Source organism: Pollicipes pollicipes, unplaced genomic scaffold (assembly GCF_011947565.3).
Source record: "Pollicipes pollicipes isolate AB1234 unplaced genomic scaffold, Ppol_2.1 Scaffold_3447;HRSCAF=4054_pilon_pilon_pilon, whole genome shotgun sequence".
In the NCBI taxonomy this organism is placed as follows: Eukaryota; Metazoa; Arthropoda; class Thecostraca; order Pollicipedomorpha; family Pollicipedidae; genus Pollicipes; species Pollicipes pollicipes.
In genome coordinates this window covers 4962628-4979440 of record NW_023596297.1, presented here as the reverse complement: position 1 = coordinate 4979440, position 16813 = coordinate 4962628, and the positions used below count along the sequence as shown (strand labels likewise).

Genomic DNA, 16813 nt, shown 5'->3' with positions numbered 1-16813 from the left:
TTGTAACGCGACGCAGGTCGACGACGGAGAATCGAAACACGACTGGGCGCCAACTGTCGGGACAGGGAAGCCCAAGAAGGCCACATCTTCAAACTGAAAGACAGGGCGTGGAAGAAGCGGTTTCGCACGGTAGGGTCGCGGTTTGTGCGGATGATAAAAAAACAGACATTCTAAGGAATCCGGGCAGTACGTCCCTTGAGTATTTCAGTACAATGTAGTAGAGCAGTCACTACAACGTAGAAAGATTATGCTACATGTAGCATGCTTACGACAGCTACCAATTCGTTACCCAACTTTCATTGAACAGCGGAGGCAGCAAAGATTACCTTAATCATACGGCAACAAAGAAACATGCATACAACCACACGTTAAATGAGTTTTGGAGCTAACGGTTTAACACCAAAAATTCGGTGGAAAACATTGCCAGGTGGTATGCATTTTGGGATTGTTCAGAAATATTTTTTACACCACCACCACCTATACTTGCAAACCTGCTCCGGCAGTGACAACCATTGTTCAGAATCTCTGCATTTAATGACAAACAATCCGCAACGAAATGGCACGTAACGATACCGATCTGACATCAAATAAAAGACAGGGAGGGTGATCATATGCGCGGACACTTACACATTCCCTACCTGTGACACAGGCAAAACTTAATGGAAACAAGCCCTGGACTCAGCAGTACCTGTCTGCTAACGCTTCGTCGGCCTGCTGGGGCTCAGGTAAAGAACGTACCGTCCACGAATATTCCATCTCATTTAATTTTCATGACTAGAAAAGCAGGAGCTGCCATGGCTGAACTCATGTCGCGTGCGATTTTCATCAATGGAGTGCTCAATGTGGTGTTCATGACCATTCCTTCCCATGCAACGCCAAAGGGTTGCAAGAGTTGCAGGGTCTTCCCATGCAACGCATTTCAAGTGCTATTTTTCGGTTATTGAGGATGGCGGTGGCGGCTGCCCTCTACCCACCGTATGTTGCAGGAGTGACGCGTTCGTGCGTTCATGGGTACCCTCATCGAGTTTGGCTTCCCTAAATTCAGTGTATAAAGCATCGTTCACGACCCTCTCCCCGCGTTTGCCGCGCAGAGCTACAGGAAGAGCGCGCGATCCACGACCACTTGCGTCGCGTCTGATTCCACTGATTACAACGCGGGAGTCTTAACCGACGGCTTGCGTCGCGCCTGATCTCAAAGTGCAGACCGTCATTGACTATGAGCAGACGTCACTGCTGCTGCCAGCTGCCGTCGCGCTCGTGTTTCTGGACTAGTGTGCCGGTGTCGGTGCTGACCATTCACAGCCCGGCCACGATCCACCCGGGATGTACGCGGCACCGTCAACATCCACTCACATCGCGTTTGATTTCCCTGACTAGAGTGTAGAAGGCGTCGTCGACACCCATGCGCGTCTTGGCCGACGTCTCGATGAAGGGAATGCCGTAGTTTTTCGCCACTTCCTTGGCCTCGGTCATGTCGACGGCTCGCGTCGCCAGATCGCACTTGTTGCCCACCACTGCAACACAGAGCGGCGGGAGTCAGAACGCCGCTGCGGCGCAAGCGGCTCCCACCACTGCAACACTGGGCGGCCGGGGTCAGACATCCGCTCAGCCAGCGGCCTGACCGCCTGGCCGTCATTACATATGCAAAAGTCTTAACAGGCAAAGATGCCGGCGATCACAGCGTTCGTTGCATGGCTGTCAGCAGGGCAAATTATTACTAAGTTCATTGCGGGACCGGAAAAACCTATGGAAAACATACATGTTTCGCAAAAGTTTCTGTGTCTTACAATGATTTTCCGCCACCACAATTCAACAGAAATCAAACGGCACACCAGAATGCCTCTATCCTTTACATGTCACCCACCGCCGGTCAGCATGAGCTAGCCTAGCAGCCCGCACGGCCGTCGTCAACAGCACGGCTGAGCCTACACAGCAGGCTGCATGATCGTCGCAAACAGCGGCGGCACGGCTGAGCCTACCCAGCAACCCACACGGCTATCGCAAACAGCGGCGGTTCGGCTATCAACTAAGCAATTGTTGAATTGGGTCATATTCTCCCACATGATTATTATTCCCGATTGTCGTCCATGCGCTATCACACGCTTTGTGTATGCACTCGAACAATGACGTTGGACGACATATCCGTAGCATCACAAATATGTCATAGTTATTTCCGGATCTCACTAACGCGCTTACCGAGGGAAGTGCGACTTTTTGACCCATAGTTCTTCTACATTCGCATAGCCTTCTTGGAAATCATATTATAAGTGCACCGGGGCTGAGATACGGTTGTGCTGGAATAGTGTGAGCGACAAGAACATTCAGGTGTAAGGGCACGACATGTGAAATGCCTTTAAAACACTCGTGTTGCGTCCTTGTCTCAGCGTCAATAACCGCTAAAATGCAGTGGCAATGCCCTTCACGAAACTGTACGATAAAAGGCTGAATTTTGCATTATATATATATATATATATATATATATATATATATATATATATATGCAACATCATAGACCATTCATCTCCCCTTTCCCTCCTTTTCGTTCCTTCCTATCCCTTGTTTACACTTGTCCAGAGAACCTCTGCTTATTCTCCCGTACTTTCTCTCACCACTCCTAAACTGCCCACGTCCAGCCACCCACTTTGCAAAACACGGTCCACACTGGTGCATGCTGAGGCAGGAGCTCAACGCCCGACATGACCGACTCCCGTATGGATCCGCGCATGGTTGTCTCTGGCCTTTCGGCGCGTCCGACCTCCCACAGCTACCATAGCTGGCGCAAGGGTTTCCCACCTCATTAATCTGCTTTTCAGGGTCTGGCCGCGTTGTGCCATTCTTTCAAGACGGTACTGTGAATCTAAATGACGGACGTCCGATTCGAGCTACGACGCTGCTTTTCTGGAATTTAGCCTAAGGAGGATAAATTTGACATTACAAACAGCGACCTTCGTGGATCACAACATTCCTCGTGTACCCACAAAATCTGTTCACCGTTTGCCCTTCCACCCAAAGTCAAAACACCTGTTCGAAACGTGATCAATTGTTTTTTTTTGTGTGATAAATCTGACGGCAGTTAACAAGTCATGTCCATACTAATCACTTGCCATTCCCGCACAGTTCACAACGCCCAGAGTCTGAGGTTTCACCCCAAGGCATCAATGCCACTTCGTCAGCACCAACGTAGCCTGGTCGGAAGAAACAGCGACCTATTGGCTAGAACTTTTCTCAAACACCTGCTCCGTGATTGACTTCAAAACGCACTGGTGGTGACGATCTGGTGGTGGTGACAATGGTGACGCACTGGTGGTGACGATCATCAGGGACGTCACGCTGAAACGACCTAAACGCGCGTGCAGCGAAGTGTGCGAGAGCCCGCGCACAGGTCGTCTGTAGCCCTCAAGATGCGAGACGCACGCATACGTCGCATGCCAGATACTGCGCGTATCACCCAAAATTGAGAACCACATGTGGCATACCCACTGGCATCTGCACTACATAGCGGATGAATTGACGGATCCTTCAAACCTTAGTCGTTTGTAGCTTCGACCGGCCAACCTGGACTTGAACAATGAAAAGTGAAGCGATTTGCGCGAGCTTTAGGTGCCCGAGCCGCACATAATAATGCCCACTGGTCATGACAAGTCCCACGTATTCACCGCATGTTTTAGGCGCCCGAGCTGCACATAATAATGCCCACTGGTCATGACAAGTCCCACGTATTCACCGCATGTTTTAGGCGCCCGAGCTGCACATAATAATGCCAGCTGGTCATGACAAGTCCCACGTATTCACCGCATGTTTTAGGTGCCCAGGCTACACATAATAATGCCAACTGGTCATGACAAGTCCCACGCACTCACCGGAGAAGGTTTATCTCACAGTTCTAACAGGTGGAAGTCTCTTTCTAAATCGTGCTAGTCGGTGAGCTCGTTCGTACATTGAGGGACACTGCCGGCAATTTCCTCCCGGTGACCAATCCACCGATAGCACCGTGGGCAGATAGATCCACCGATTCCAGCCATCAGTGCACTGCGTGGAGTGGACTGAGAGCACTTAGTGAAGAGAGTGGAGTAGATCATCTGCATTTGACCGCCCCGCTTCCCCCACACACACTGGTAGCGGACCATCACTTCCAATGTGAAGTATTATTACATCACATTCATTCAGCTGAACACACGCAACACAGCTCACACGAACGATGCGAGTTGTGACATGATTCCATCGCGCATTCCTGCCCATTTTGCATGTATCGAAATGTTGTTTAATCACAAGGAGAGCGACATGAGGTAACCGGGGACTTGTGCGCATCATATCTGTTCCTGGCAAAGCGGTAGGGAAAGCACATGAACCAGAATGTTTTGTTTTTGCACACCCACAGCCTCAGCTTATGAAAGGTTTAGACACAGGAGTGGCTGAACGACTAAAGAAGACAAGTATTTGAGTTTCAGAGGCGAAACGGAGCTAGCGTTCGTTGAAAGCAGAGGCAAGAAACGAAAGAGTGCTGGGGAAAACAGGTAAACTGTTCGCGTGAAATCGTACCGATAGCCGCCCCTCCCCCCGGCACACCATTGAATTAGCAGCCACAGGTCACGGACACTTGCACAACAAAAGCATGCAAAGGCCCAAGACGTCTGCTGCCTGCCATCTCCATATTTCGGGTATCCCCAACTAATAAACCACTGCCGGTTGGCGGACACTCATAGTTCACGGAGCGCACGCCTGGTAACAGCCAGTCTTAAGCGATCGTGGCCAACAGCGATGCACCCGCCATGAACGTATGCAACCGAAACGAAAACCAGATGCACGTGGGCCTACATCAGACAGCAAGAAGTGTAAGCACCCAGAATTCATCAGGCTCCAGCAGAAACTTTATACACTGAAAACTGCTGAACAAACATGTCCAGAGATCCATGTCTTCACGCCTGGAACGTTGACAGATCTCGGACATCCGCGTTCCATTATCAGGCACCAACGGACCCCGCACATGTACGAACGAGGGCACTACCGAACACTGGGTACGTAGGACCGTAGCGACATAGGACCAATGGGCATGTACAACTGATGGGTACATAGGACCAATGGGAACATGGGAAAAATGAGTATGAAGGGCCAGTGGGTACGTAGGAACATTGGGTACGTAGGACCAGTGGGTATGTAGGACCAATGGGTACACAGGACCCATGGGTATATGGGACCAATGGGCACGTAGGACCAATGGGTACGTGGAACCAAAGGGTACGTTAACGAGTTGGTACGTGGGACCAATCGGCGCTCACCGTTCTCGTGATAAAAAACACTCAAGGAAGCCTACTTCTCATGGCATGGCTGATTGACACCCAAAAATCACGGAACAAAGCTAAGAGCTGGCAGGCACCGACTGCAGATGTACACTGATACGGGAGTAACTACGTCCGGAAATGGAGAACGACAGATGAGGAACTTGAGGAGGGGAGGGAAAACTGACCAAACGCTTTTTGACGGAGAATATGCGACAAACGTGCATTTCATAACAACCATGTTCTTCATGAATCCAGGGCGTTCAGCCCACAGGCAACTACGGACCCCAAACTCACAGCGCTGCGGCTGTCGCAGCTCCCCCCATCCCCACCAGCAGATTAAAATTAACAGGAGCGCGAAGGGCTAACCGGCGACACGCGCAGCACATAAACATGACTGACTGCTGTCAAGTACTCACAGATCATGGGCACGATATCGGCGTCCTTGACCCGCTTAATCTGCTCCCGGTAGCTGCTGATGTCCTCGAAGGACTTGGAGTTGTTCACGGCAAACACCAGCAGGAACCCCTCGCCGGTCCTCATGTACTGGTCTCGCATGGCGCTGCCGGTGTGCAGGCGGTGAATGCCGTCACCAGCGTCACGGGGCGGCGGGAGGCGGTCAACACAATCATCAGCATCGCGGGGCGGTGCGGTTTTTACATGGTGCTTTCTTTGTTGAATTTACATTACCTCTCCCTAGGATCACCTTGTTGAGGGTGGTGCCAGAACTGGCAGACCGTGCCAAAACTGTCGTCCTAATTAATCCGATACAAGTCGGCCGACTCCAGGATAGAGGCCATGTGGCGGATGTGTGGGTGTGTATGGGATGCAGGTGGTGGATGTGTCAGACAGTCAAACATAATTAAACATAATATGCAAATGTCTTTGCAAACAGGAAACGGTTATCCGCAACACACAAAAAAACACCCTGCAATTATCCCCTGCCACGGGAGCCACAATCAGACCTTTCCAAGCATTCAGGGCAATCCGTAACACACGGACCAATGACACCATGTCAAACAGCAAAGCTTTTCTTTCGGTCTAATGCCATTAGTGCAACACCACAGCCGACCAGTGGAGGCGCTGCTGGCCGTAGACGGACATCTCCCACTGGTGTGTGTGTGTGTCACTGGGTCTTTACGACGCACTGAGTTTCTGAGGCTATATGGCGTCGCCTGCCTCTCACCATGGCAAGAAGGGCGGGCACCGCGGGGAATCTAACCCTGTACCTCTGGTCCCCAGACGCGCAGTGGCTAACGCATACGCGTTAACCGCGGACGCGTTAACCACTACGCTACCGGCACCCCCACCTCCCGCCGGTCTGTTCAGTGCCTTCCCTGTACCCGGATACGGAGGCGGGGCGCCACTAACCTGTACTCCTCTTGACCTGCTGTGTCCAGGATGTCCAACAGGCACGTCTCGCCGTCGATGACCACCTGCTTCCTGTACGAGTCCTCGATGGTCGGATCGTACTCGTCCACGAAACTGAAACACGCAACAGCCAACCACACTGAGCTGCGGCGCGCCACCTTACTGAACGTAAAACAAACTCATCACCGCTGGACGGGCTCCAACCAACCAAAAACGGGCACGTCTTGCTAAAGCTGTTGTGTCAACCTGCTCCAACAGATCCATGTAGATAGCCAAAACATACCACATTTTGAGAAGTGATCTAAATGATTATTGATCAGGTACAGAAATCATGATGACATATTTGCAGTTGTTAAACCACCAATGCATTTAGAACAAGAAGATAAAGGGCGATCCCAAACAGATATACATTTGATCCAAAAAACAGACTACAGGATCTGTGTTCTAGATTCCATCAGCAAAACACATTCTATTCAACAACAGAAGACATATTGGATCTGGTGTCATCCATGGGATCCAGACACATGCTAAGTGGAATAATGACCTCACTGAATGTGTACCTAATTCAAGTAACTCATGATAGGGAGCTGCACTTACTGGTTCTGAATCAGTTGAATGGTGAGTGCACTCTTTCCCACGCCTCCAGCTGCAGGCACAAACAATTGTGTTGGGGACTGTTGTAAGCCACACTGCACAAAGTCCATGGCTTAGGTTATGACCTTGATGTGTTGACCAAATGCTCAGCAATAACCAGGAGCTGAATGGTTAAATGACTCTTTGACATATATTATACAAAAAAGGCACGCTAAGATCTGTTTCTTACACAAGTAACTACCTTACTTTGAAAAAGACAGAATGATAGTTGAAGCATCCAATCAAAAAGTGATAAATGGTAAAAAACCAACCAACCAAGCTTACATCAGTTCTAAACTGATGTGATTGTTATGGCTCAGTGAACTATAACAAACAGTAACACCTACAACCAATGGACACCCCCAAACCTTTGATATAATTGAGGAAACAACCAATGGCAGCTGCAATGTTCATTCTGATTGAATGGCTTTCTAGGATTAGAGTTCATGCTAAGCAGTGCTTGCACAAATGCTGGACCCATCATTTGATCATGAGCTTCAGTTCACCAACAGACTTCCTGGGGTAAAGGCTAAATGCTGTGATGCTTGGCATGGTCAGCTGTGCCTGCTGACCTCATCTGAACATGTGTGGCCACTGCATCATCCACACGCTGTCCCACCCCGGGCAAACAGCAAGGACTAAAGCACCAATACAACACCCATCCCACCACAGGTATGTTTGGTGGCAGATGCTTGAACCAATTGAGATGCAGGGGCAGACTTCAAACTTGGCAGTCCAGATTGGACAACAGTTGTGCTTGCTATGCAACATTATGAATGCAATTGCAATGATTGAAGATGTATACAATTTTGGGAAACAAATATTACAATTTTCAATCAAAGTTGCCCTAATGTTTTTAAATGTCCAGAAAGATAATGAAAGTTATCCAAACAGGGATCAGATAGCATTAACATCCATGATCTGGTCAGGTAATTCTGCTTGTACATCCATAGTGTGATAGAATCAAGGATACCAACTTTTACAAACCTTTTTGACAAACTTGAATAAAGCAGATACCATCATCAATACATGGATGTATGTACATTAAGTAGCCATGCAAAGGGCGCATTTTAATCTGCTATATTTAAGTAAAACCCTTGAGACTCACATACTAAATTTGTCACACCATCCTGTCACACATTTCTCAAATGGGCACCCTCTAACAAAATTCTACATATTCATTCAGGGAATAAAATACATGATATTTTATGACTCTGTACCACTAACAAAAACTCATCATGACAATCTTATTTAAAAATTCAGTTTCAATCCAAAAACAAGTTTCAATCCAAATGATGCCTCACAGGAGAGCCAGTCTAGTCATGTCAAATAGAAGTAATGCCATGTTAAATCAAACCTCACAGACAGTTGCCATGCCATGTACGAAAACTGATATTTGTTCATAAAAGTGACACCAAAATGTGCTGTCAGCACCCTGGACATGTCCCTTGAGAGAGCATGAACACCTATGTTATGCTTCATGATAATGCTACAGTTATTGCACTTGGTATGATCCCAAAAGTTCATATCTGGTCTTGTATTTCATACATTACTCAATTACAAGTTAATTCATCCTTTGAAAACCTTTGTTCCTTTCAAATACACAGTCAAGTTCTTTGTTGAGGACCTTAAAATAATTCACATTTTGGTATTCAAAGGAAGAAAAAACCTTTAGAATCATTTAACAGAACCAGTTCACCAACACTGCTGTCATGCCAGCTCCAGTACAATCCTTCATTGGGAAAGATCACCAAAAAAAAGGTTCATCATGCAAAGATCAGGGATAGTAAGCATGCAATGCAATGTAAATGTTGGCTTCTTCACAGTTAAGACTATTGAACATTCTGGGGTGCTATCATGGGGCCCAACATGTCCTGTCAAATGCCACATCCCAAATTTGGTTGGCTTTTTCAGGTTTACTTGCAGCATTGAATGCTAAAAAATTGCCATATTGCTTGTCATATCTCATAAATTTTGGGGTACTTTTTACTTGGACTCAAAATTAATGGGAAGCCAACCATTCTCAGACTGCTGATCCATTATGCAGGGAGCTGTAATTTTCCATTGCAAAATCTGTGCCTGTGCCAGGGAGATAGCTCCACAACCCTCGTGCAGTATCTACCTGGGGTGCTGCACTTCACACACAAGGCAGAGCACATTGAGAATTTACCTCAAGAGCACAATTCATGTTGTACCACTAAGGGTTTAAGATTCCAGCAATGCTTGCTCACAGGCTTGATGTGCATGAATGCATTTTATTAATATATTTTGAAAAAAACTCATTACCAGATAAAAAAAAGCATTTTTTGCATCAAAAGTGATCAAAGCTTGGAGGGGATCTGATAGAAGCAACCAAGATTATGAAAGGGGTAAACAAGGTAGATCTACGAGAAGCACTGGACATTGGGCAAATTTCGAGAAAACCAATTTCCACAAGGAAAAGGTAGCAGTAGAGGTATGAAGAGGCAAATGTTATTAGTCAGATTAATAAATCAATGGAATGGACTATAAAAAAATGCAGAAAGTCCTTTTCTAGCAACATTCAAAAATTATTAGAACAACTTATATTGGTTCAAGGATCTCACTTATCACTAAATTCAGGGATGTCAAGAGATAAGATTAGCATGAACAATATGTGCAGAGCCAGGGATGACCAACCTAAATGGGCCCTTGTGGCTCTTTGTTGGCCCAATGTCTTAATGTCTTTATCATCTTAAACCATGTTCACAAGTTAATCTATACATCAGGAGTCAGCCTGCAAACTTTGACCGATACTGATGAGATGTTAAAAGCAATGAATGCTGAAACTGGTGGAGGCACCACTTCCATAACAAAACCTTGTTAGAACATGTCATGGTTTGCCCACAGAGTCCAAAATTTATAAACCATCACTTATCATTGGCTGCACCATGTACCCACACCGTGCACCCAATACTATGTTTAGGCCAAATACTCACCCCCAACAACCACCAATTTGTATTCAGTCATCTTGGCAGAGTTGTTTGAGGTGCCCAATGGGCGGTTCATGAACACGACACAACCCAGACTATCAGAGATTTCAACGAGTGCGGCGCAAAGTTGTTCAACTGCTAGTTAGTCACCGATATCACGAGCCAAGTGGGGGTAACATCACACGTTCACAGTTCACACAACCATCAGCTAGGTAGCTAAGGAGACCCCAATGGATTTATGCTTCAACCGATCCACCAAGTCAGATAGGCATCAATGAGTCATCGCCAACACCCGAAGGCCGTCACGGATCCTCGCCGATGCCGAGCCAAGGATACGCTCGCGGCAGCTCAGTGGACGGGCAATGGGATCACAAGGCGGTACGTTATCGCGGACCAGCACGAAGGACCCTGCGCTTCCGCCTGGTTTTCTTTGTTGGGACGAATCTGGCGCAGGTTTGGAGGGGTAGGGCTCCACTGCTGCTGTGCAAATCTACTGCCAATAATTACTGCGAACCTATGTTACGTAGACACAATTGTTTTTGACGAAATGTTTACGAATGTTTTCGGATAGCTTTTCCCGCTTTTCTTCATCGAGGTTAGAACTTGAAAATGAACGGAAAGGCTGATTGGCTTGTAAAATACCTGGAGTTTCCTGAATAGCAGCTAAAAATTATGACTGAAAAATTATGCCAGCTACGAATCCATCTTACCAGATCTAACCACCTTGGTCTTTACTGCCCACGCAGTACTAAACACAATGTTTCAAATTGTTCACCACACAGTCCAACATACACCAAGATTTTCCTCAGCCCTTAGTATCGCAACACTTAGAAGCTAAAACTCATTAAATGACACCCGGACCACCAGATTTGCATGTCTGGGCTCGCGGAAACACCAGCTACTTAGCGACTATTTCTTACTTGTCCTTGCTCCGAAGGTTTCGGCAATCAGTGTACATTATAGCCTTTTTGCATTGTTTCGTCTGAGATCAAACCCCTAGTGGCTAGTTGGACCCCATTATTTCTGTTGTGATATTTAACAAAAGTTGAAGGAAGTGTAAGCTATGGTATAGTGCGTCACGAGCGCGAGCGCCCGAGTGCACCTCTGCGGCCGAGCGCCGGAGGCGTGGACGACTGGCCGCCGTGGTCAGCGGTTTCAGGGACGCCGGTCTGTTGATACCGTTCAGGGCGCGTATATGCCGCACCTGTGACAGCGAGTGGGGGCGTACCAATTGGAGCCAGGAAAGAAATTTGCGTGGGGTGGTGGAGGAGAGTTGAAGAGCCTTGCGACGTTTGGATGCCTGTCGGCTGACGGTGGGGATGAAAAGAAAGCAGTGGGAAAGTTGCTCCTTGGCTTCGGTTCGCGGATTGCGGTGGCGGATGCACTATCCGAAGAGGAGCATCGGAATTACCGGCGAGAGCAAGAAAAGGCTGCTTTTCGACGGTATATGGGAACGTACTTATTCGCTTACTCGCAGCCTAATTTCGCCGGAGAGGCCACTGAATATTAGTTTTGAGGACTTGATTTGCACTGTTAAGGGTCACCCGGGCCCTACCCCCCTGGTTATTGGCAGCCAATTCGAGTTCGGATCGTACATCCACCGTGCAGGGCAACCGATTGCTGACTAGGTTGCTCCACTTCGCAAGTCACCTGAACACTACTACTCTTCTGAAAACACTCGAGGATAGATTGATGGAATAGTCGCAGACGCAGACGAGTCGCAGACGAGCGGTTGCAGTAGCGTCGCCTGGCTGAGAAGACTCCGGAATTCAGCAGAGCCGTGGACATCCACCTTTCCAAAGAGGCCTCAACCAAGGACGTTTACCTGATTTCAGTAACAGTTAGAGAGTTGGTACCGTCCAGGCTGTGAAAGCACATGATCTAGGCTGAGCGACGTTACCGGCGTTGCCATGGAAGTAACCACAATGCGAATGTTTGCCGTCTCCGAAACTCAAAACGCTATAACTGCAATTGAGTTGGACATGTCTCGAGGGTTTGGCAGAAGCATCGGAAGTGCACGGCAGGCTGTGTGGGTGTGGTCCAGGGTGTGGGCGGCGCCCTCAGTACAGCGGAGGCGGCCGGCAGCGAGCGATCGGCGACATCGACCCGCGGGACCAAGAGGACTGGGACAGCTGGCTGGAGGCGGACGTCAACAACATTCGGCAGGCAGCAAACACCAGCAGGCTGGCTTCTGAGAGCACCAACCTGGTGAACTCTCCTCCTCTCCGCTGTGGTCTGTGCGCGCCCAGCAGACACAGGTGGGGATAGATACCGGTTTCAACCGTACATTGATCGGTGAGGACAATTTATATCGCTTCGGATTCGTCCTAAGCTGAGATCCAGCGCCATCGAGCTGACACCGTACACCGGTGAGGCGATTCCAGTATTGGGGCAGTTCAGAACCTATGTTTTATACAAAAACCAAAAGTATAAGCTCAAGATCGTGGTGGTGCAAGGAAACCGTACGAACTTGCTGGCTTGTGACTGGTTAAAATGGATTCGGACCGACTGGCCTGCGCTGCATGCTGTGAAAAATGTTACAGTAGGTTATTTGAAAACGAAGTGACACCGGGGAGCCTGGACTGGACGGGCTCACGGGCGTCAAGGTGCGTCTTGACACTGCAAAAATGTACCGCCCGCATTCTTTAGGGATCGTTCGTCGCCGCGTGCCTTCCAGGAAAAGGTCGAGAAGCAGCTACAGATGGACATCGACGCCGGAGCTCTAGAGCTAGCGGCTCACAGCAACTGTAAACTGGTTCCAGTATTGGAAAAAGACGGCACTATCCGGATTTGTGTGAATTTCAGCCTCACAGCCAATCAAGCTGTGAATCTTGATAGTTATTCAGTGTCACGTACGGGACGTTGTTGCACGTCTAGCGGGAGATAAGTGTTCAGTACGATAGTTTTAGCACAGGCGTACAGCAAGCTTTTTGAACATCAAGTCTCAAGATAGAAACTGAAGCACGCCGAAAGGTCTCTTGGGCTACTCACGTTTGCCGCTTGGGGTCAATTGAGCTGTCAGTCTATTTCAGAGAGAAATAGAGCAGGTGCAGCGTAACGTTCCTGGCGACGTAGCCTGCCTCGACGACATCTTGATCACCATCAAGACGACAGAAGAACATCTTCGAAGGCTGGATGAGCTATTACCCGGACTGGAGAAGGCTGGCCCGAATATGAGACCAGCCAAACGCAAATTACTGATGCCCAGTGTGGAGTATGTAGGACAGACCATCGATAGCAGCGGTGTCAGAGCAATACTTGCCAATGTGCACGCTATCCAGGCTGTGCCGAAACCTGAAAATGTCCAGTTGCTCGAATTAATCTTGAGGCTTCTGAGACACTTCTCGATATTTATTCATGACCGCAGTCAGAATCTGGTGCCACTCCACGTTTTCTTGCGGAATAGCACTCCATGGCATTTGGGTGCGACGCAGACGGACATCTTCCGATGGGCGCGTAAGGTTCTCACATCAGGCCGGGTATTGGACCCCTTCCGCATCAACAAAAGGCAAGTTGTCACCAGTGATACTTCATCTGTCGGAATTGGCACTGTTCTGGCTCAAAAGGAGCCTGATGGGCATGGGAGGCCATTGAGGTACGTACCCAGTGGCCCATTCCCAAGCTAGCGCGAGTGCTCGCAAATTAAGGGGAGGTGCTCGCCATCACGTTTGACGCTAGCAAGTTTTATTCGTACTTGCTCTGGAGCCTGTTCACCCTGGTGACCGATCACAAACCATTGCTGACGCTTTTTGAAGAGCATGCTGATCTTCCCCAGATAGCGTCTACCAGAATTAACAGGAAGGCGCCGAAGCTGTCCGCATACAAGTACGAGATCAGATATCGCCACACGGAGATTGGTAACTCCGACGCCCCCAGCAGACATCCCCTGCCAGACTCCACATCACCGCGGGCGAAAGGCCTGTGTTGGTGGATGTCGGTAGATGATGGACTGTTTTACGTTAAACGCTAAACGGACGGCTGACAGTCTCTGGTAACAGCACACCGACCAGACAAGGCGTAGGCTAAGCGGCATGTCTGCAAGAGCTCCTCAGGTGATCGCCAACGCCGACGTGGCTGCCCATCGCGATACCCACGGAAGGCTCCCGCCCGGGATGCCTCGCGACAGCTCCGCAGAGGTGGCGACACCGTCAGGAGACACGAGGTTCACCCTGCGCACGTCTCTGCCGGACGCGCCGAACTTGGTCATCCCTACGACGCTCGTGTCACCACTGGTGTCCCCGGTTCCTGTGCTGCGCGTGCTCCTGCCGGAGACGTGTGCGGCAGAGTCGCGGCGAGATACTTTCGGCGGCGACCTGTCTCGTAACTCTGGGCTATGCGGACATCGCTACCCTGGCAGGCAGTGGCCGTGCCGATCACGTCAAGTCGGGAAAGTGCGAATGCCCCGGATGCGCGTCTATCTGTGAGACCGTGGAAGCAAACTGGGCTCTTTGGAAGCGCAGGTTACTTTAAGTGGGGGTGTAATTTGCTTTGTTATCATTTACGTGGAAGGGGGGGGGGAGGGGACAGCGTATTGCACATCCACTATCGACCATGTTGCAGTGTGTTTCGGATGTGCGCGTCCCTGCGTGGGCCGGTGATGCTGCGCCGACAGACGCGCTGCCGGCATGGTTGCTCCGGCCTCAACAACACACTTTCTCTTTTAAATTAATATGCTTTACGACATGTCATTGTTTGATTGCGTCTTCGTCGCTTGCACACCATTGATTGAGGAACAATTGACAGTCGTTATTTCTAGAAGCCGTGCTTACAAACGCCAGATATGAACAACCAGACAGTTGTAGTTTTGCTGGCTTTTATCGCCGCATGGTCAATGGAATTACAGGATTTTAATGACATAGTCAAGGCGCGATGAATGCCTGGGTTGCCTTGAAATAGTCTACCCGAAATAGTTTGCACATATTCGCGGGCGGGTAGCTCAGAAACTAGTGGGGTTTAGACTTGAAGGAAGTGTCTCACCTTTGGGGTGTGTTTCAAAAATCCGCTCTAGTGAAACCTTAGGGCTTTTTATGTCTTATAATAGCGCTTGGTTGTGCCACTGTAGCACCGTCAATACAAGTAGGACACCAATTTTCAATATTTTCGGGTTCAAATCACGCCGTGAACGCTTCAAAATAGCACTACGCTTCTTCTATGCAGTCGCGACCACCATCGTAGTGACAACTAACCGGTGCACCCCTGCTGGTGCAAATAAAAGAACGCTTGCGATTGGCCCAGCAGGCAAAGCCATTTTACCGAGAAGCGCATTGCTTGAATTTTGAGCCAGTGCGTCACATCATGCGATACTCTGTTTCTTAAAGCCAAAATGCTCCTTCAAGGGGCCTATGCGGTAAACGGTAGGCGGGAAGGGAAGCAAAGGCATTGTAAAACGTTTCGCTGAATTCGAGGGATAATAGCCTTATGTTCACATACCTTTTGGCTAAAAAGATTGTTTCAAGCTTTCACGTTTACTACACAAACATGTTGACATAAGTGTGTCGCAAACATTACCAGAACACACACGTTGGAAAAAGCGACGCAAATGCAATGCACTACCTTTTTGTGGTGGGCGGGGAGTCAAATAAAGTCTCTCCCGCGGGGTCGACTGCTCCAAATAAAAATTCTGAGCTATTCGGAAGAATTTCGGGAAAGCTGGTATTACCATTCAAATCTACGCTTCTAATGTAGCAATAAGCGGAAAGTGCAAAACAGGTGGAATAATCCCTTTTAGAATGGCAAGGCTGTGAACTGCACCGAATGCTCTTCAAGATGGTTATTTCAGTACAAAAGATCATACAAATGTGCAGAGCTCCTTTTACCTCATCAGATATGCAACGAGAACTCGAGGTTAGCACTGGTGGCTCGAATTTTGGTTTGGACTGTGTTCTATAGCGGAGGGATCAGTCAGGGGTCGGCAGGTCGGTGAGTTTGAACTGGAAGGCATTTTCAGATAGTCAGAAGAATTGGTACATTCGAGGTCGGAACGTATTTGCTTTTGTTTTCGCCTTGAGGTAATTTAGGCCGTACCTGCTTGGAACGCGCTTCAGGTGGCTCACTGACCAGTGTAGACTTCAGTAGGTACGTGACACGAAAGATCCAAGAGGGCGATACGCACGCTGGGTTTAAGAAATTGGGGAGTTTGCTTTTTCCATACATTTCCGTGGAACCGAGAACATCCAGCATGCTAATGCTTTGTCATGCGTCGTGAGCTCCGCGGCGCAGGCGGCGCTGCAGTCTCAGCCACGCGGCCTGATCCACCCGGTAGAGGGAGAAATGCAAGACGCACTGGACAAGGCGCCCAGGGCACTGAGCATGGAAGCACGCCTACACGCGAGGACAGGGTACGAATAGCCATCGGTGTCAACAGCGTGGCTTTGAACCGGTCGTTGATAAGAGCGGTAGTCTGCTAGCCGCCGTCAAAATAGATGGGAAGTTAATAGTACATACTGATCCTGATGGTCTCATTCCACATCTTTTAGGCCTCAAGTATGTCGAGTTTGGCCATTTCGGCGCAGAGAGAACCTGTCAGCTGCTGAAGCAGGCTTCAAACAATGCTCAGCGGTTTTTCACGACGTCATTGGAAAT

General features: G+C 48.9%; 1 protein-coding gene across 1 annotated transcript; it reads right to left on the bottom strand.

The window, feature by feature from the left end:
• Positions 1 to 1323: 1323 nt before the first annotated feature.
• LOC119091385 (GTPase HRas) lies at positions 1324 to 10597 on the bottom strand. Its single transcript, XM_037214154.1, has 5 exons — positions 10238 to 10597; positions 7245 to 7293; positions 6648 to 6761; positions 5696 to 5838; positions 1324 to 1514 (listed from the first exon to the last, which is right to left on the bottom strand). Exons 1-5 carry the CDS (start codon positions 10305 to 10307, stop codon positions 1339 to 1341), a joined length of 552 nt encoding a protein of 183 aa, XP_037070049.1. The 5' UTR covers positions 10308 to 10597; the 3' UTR covers positions 1324 to 1338.
• Positions 10598 to 16813: the final 6216 nt, after the last annotated feature.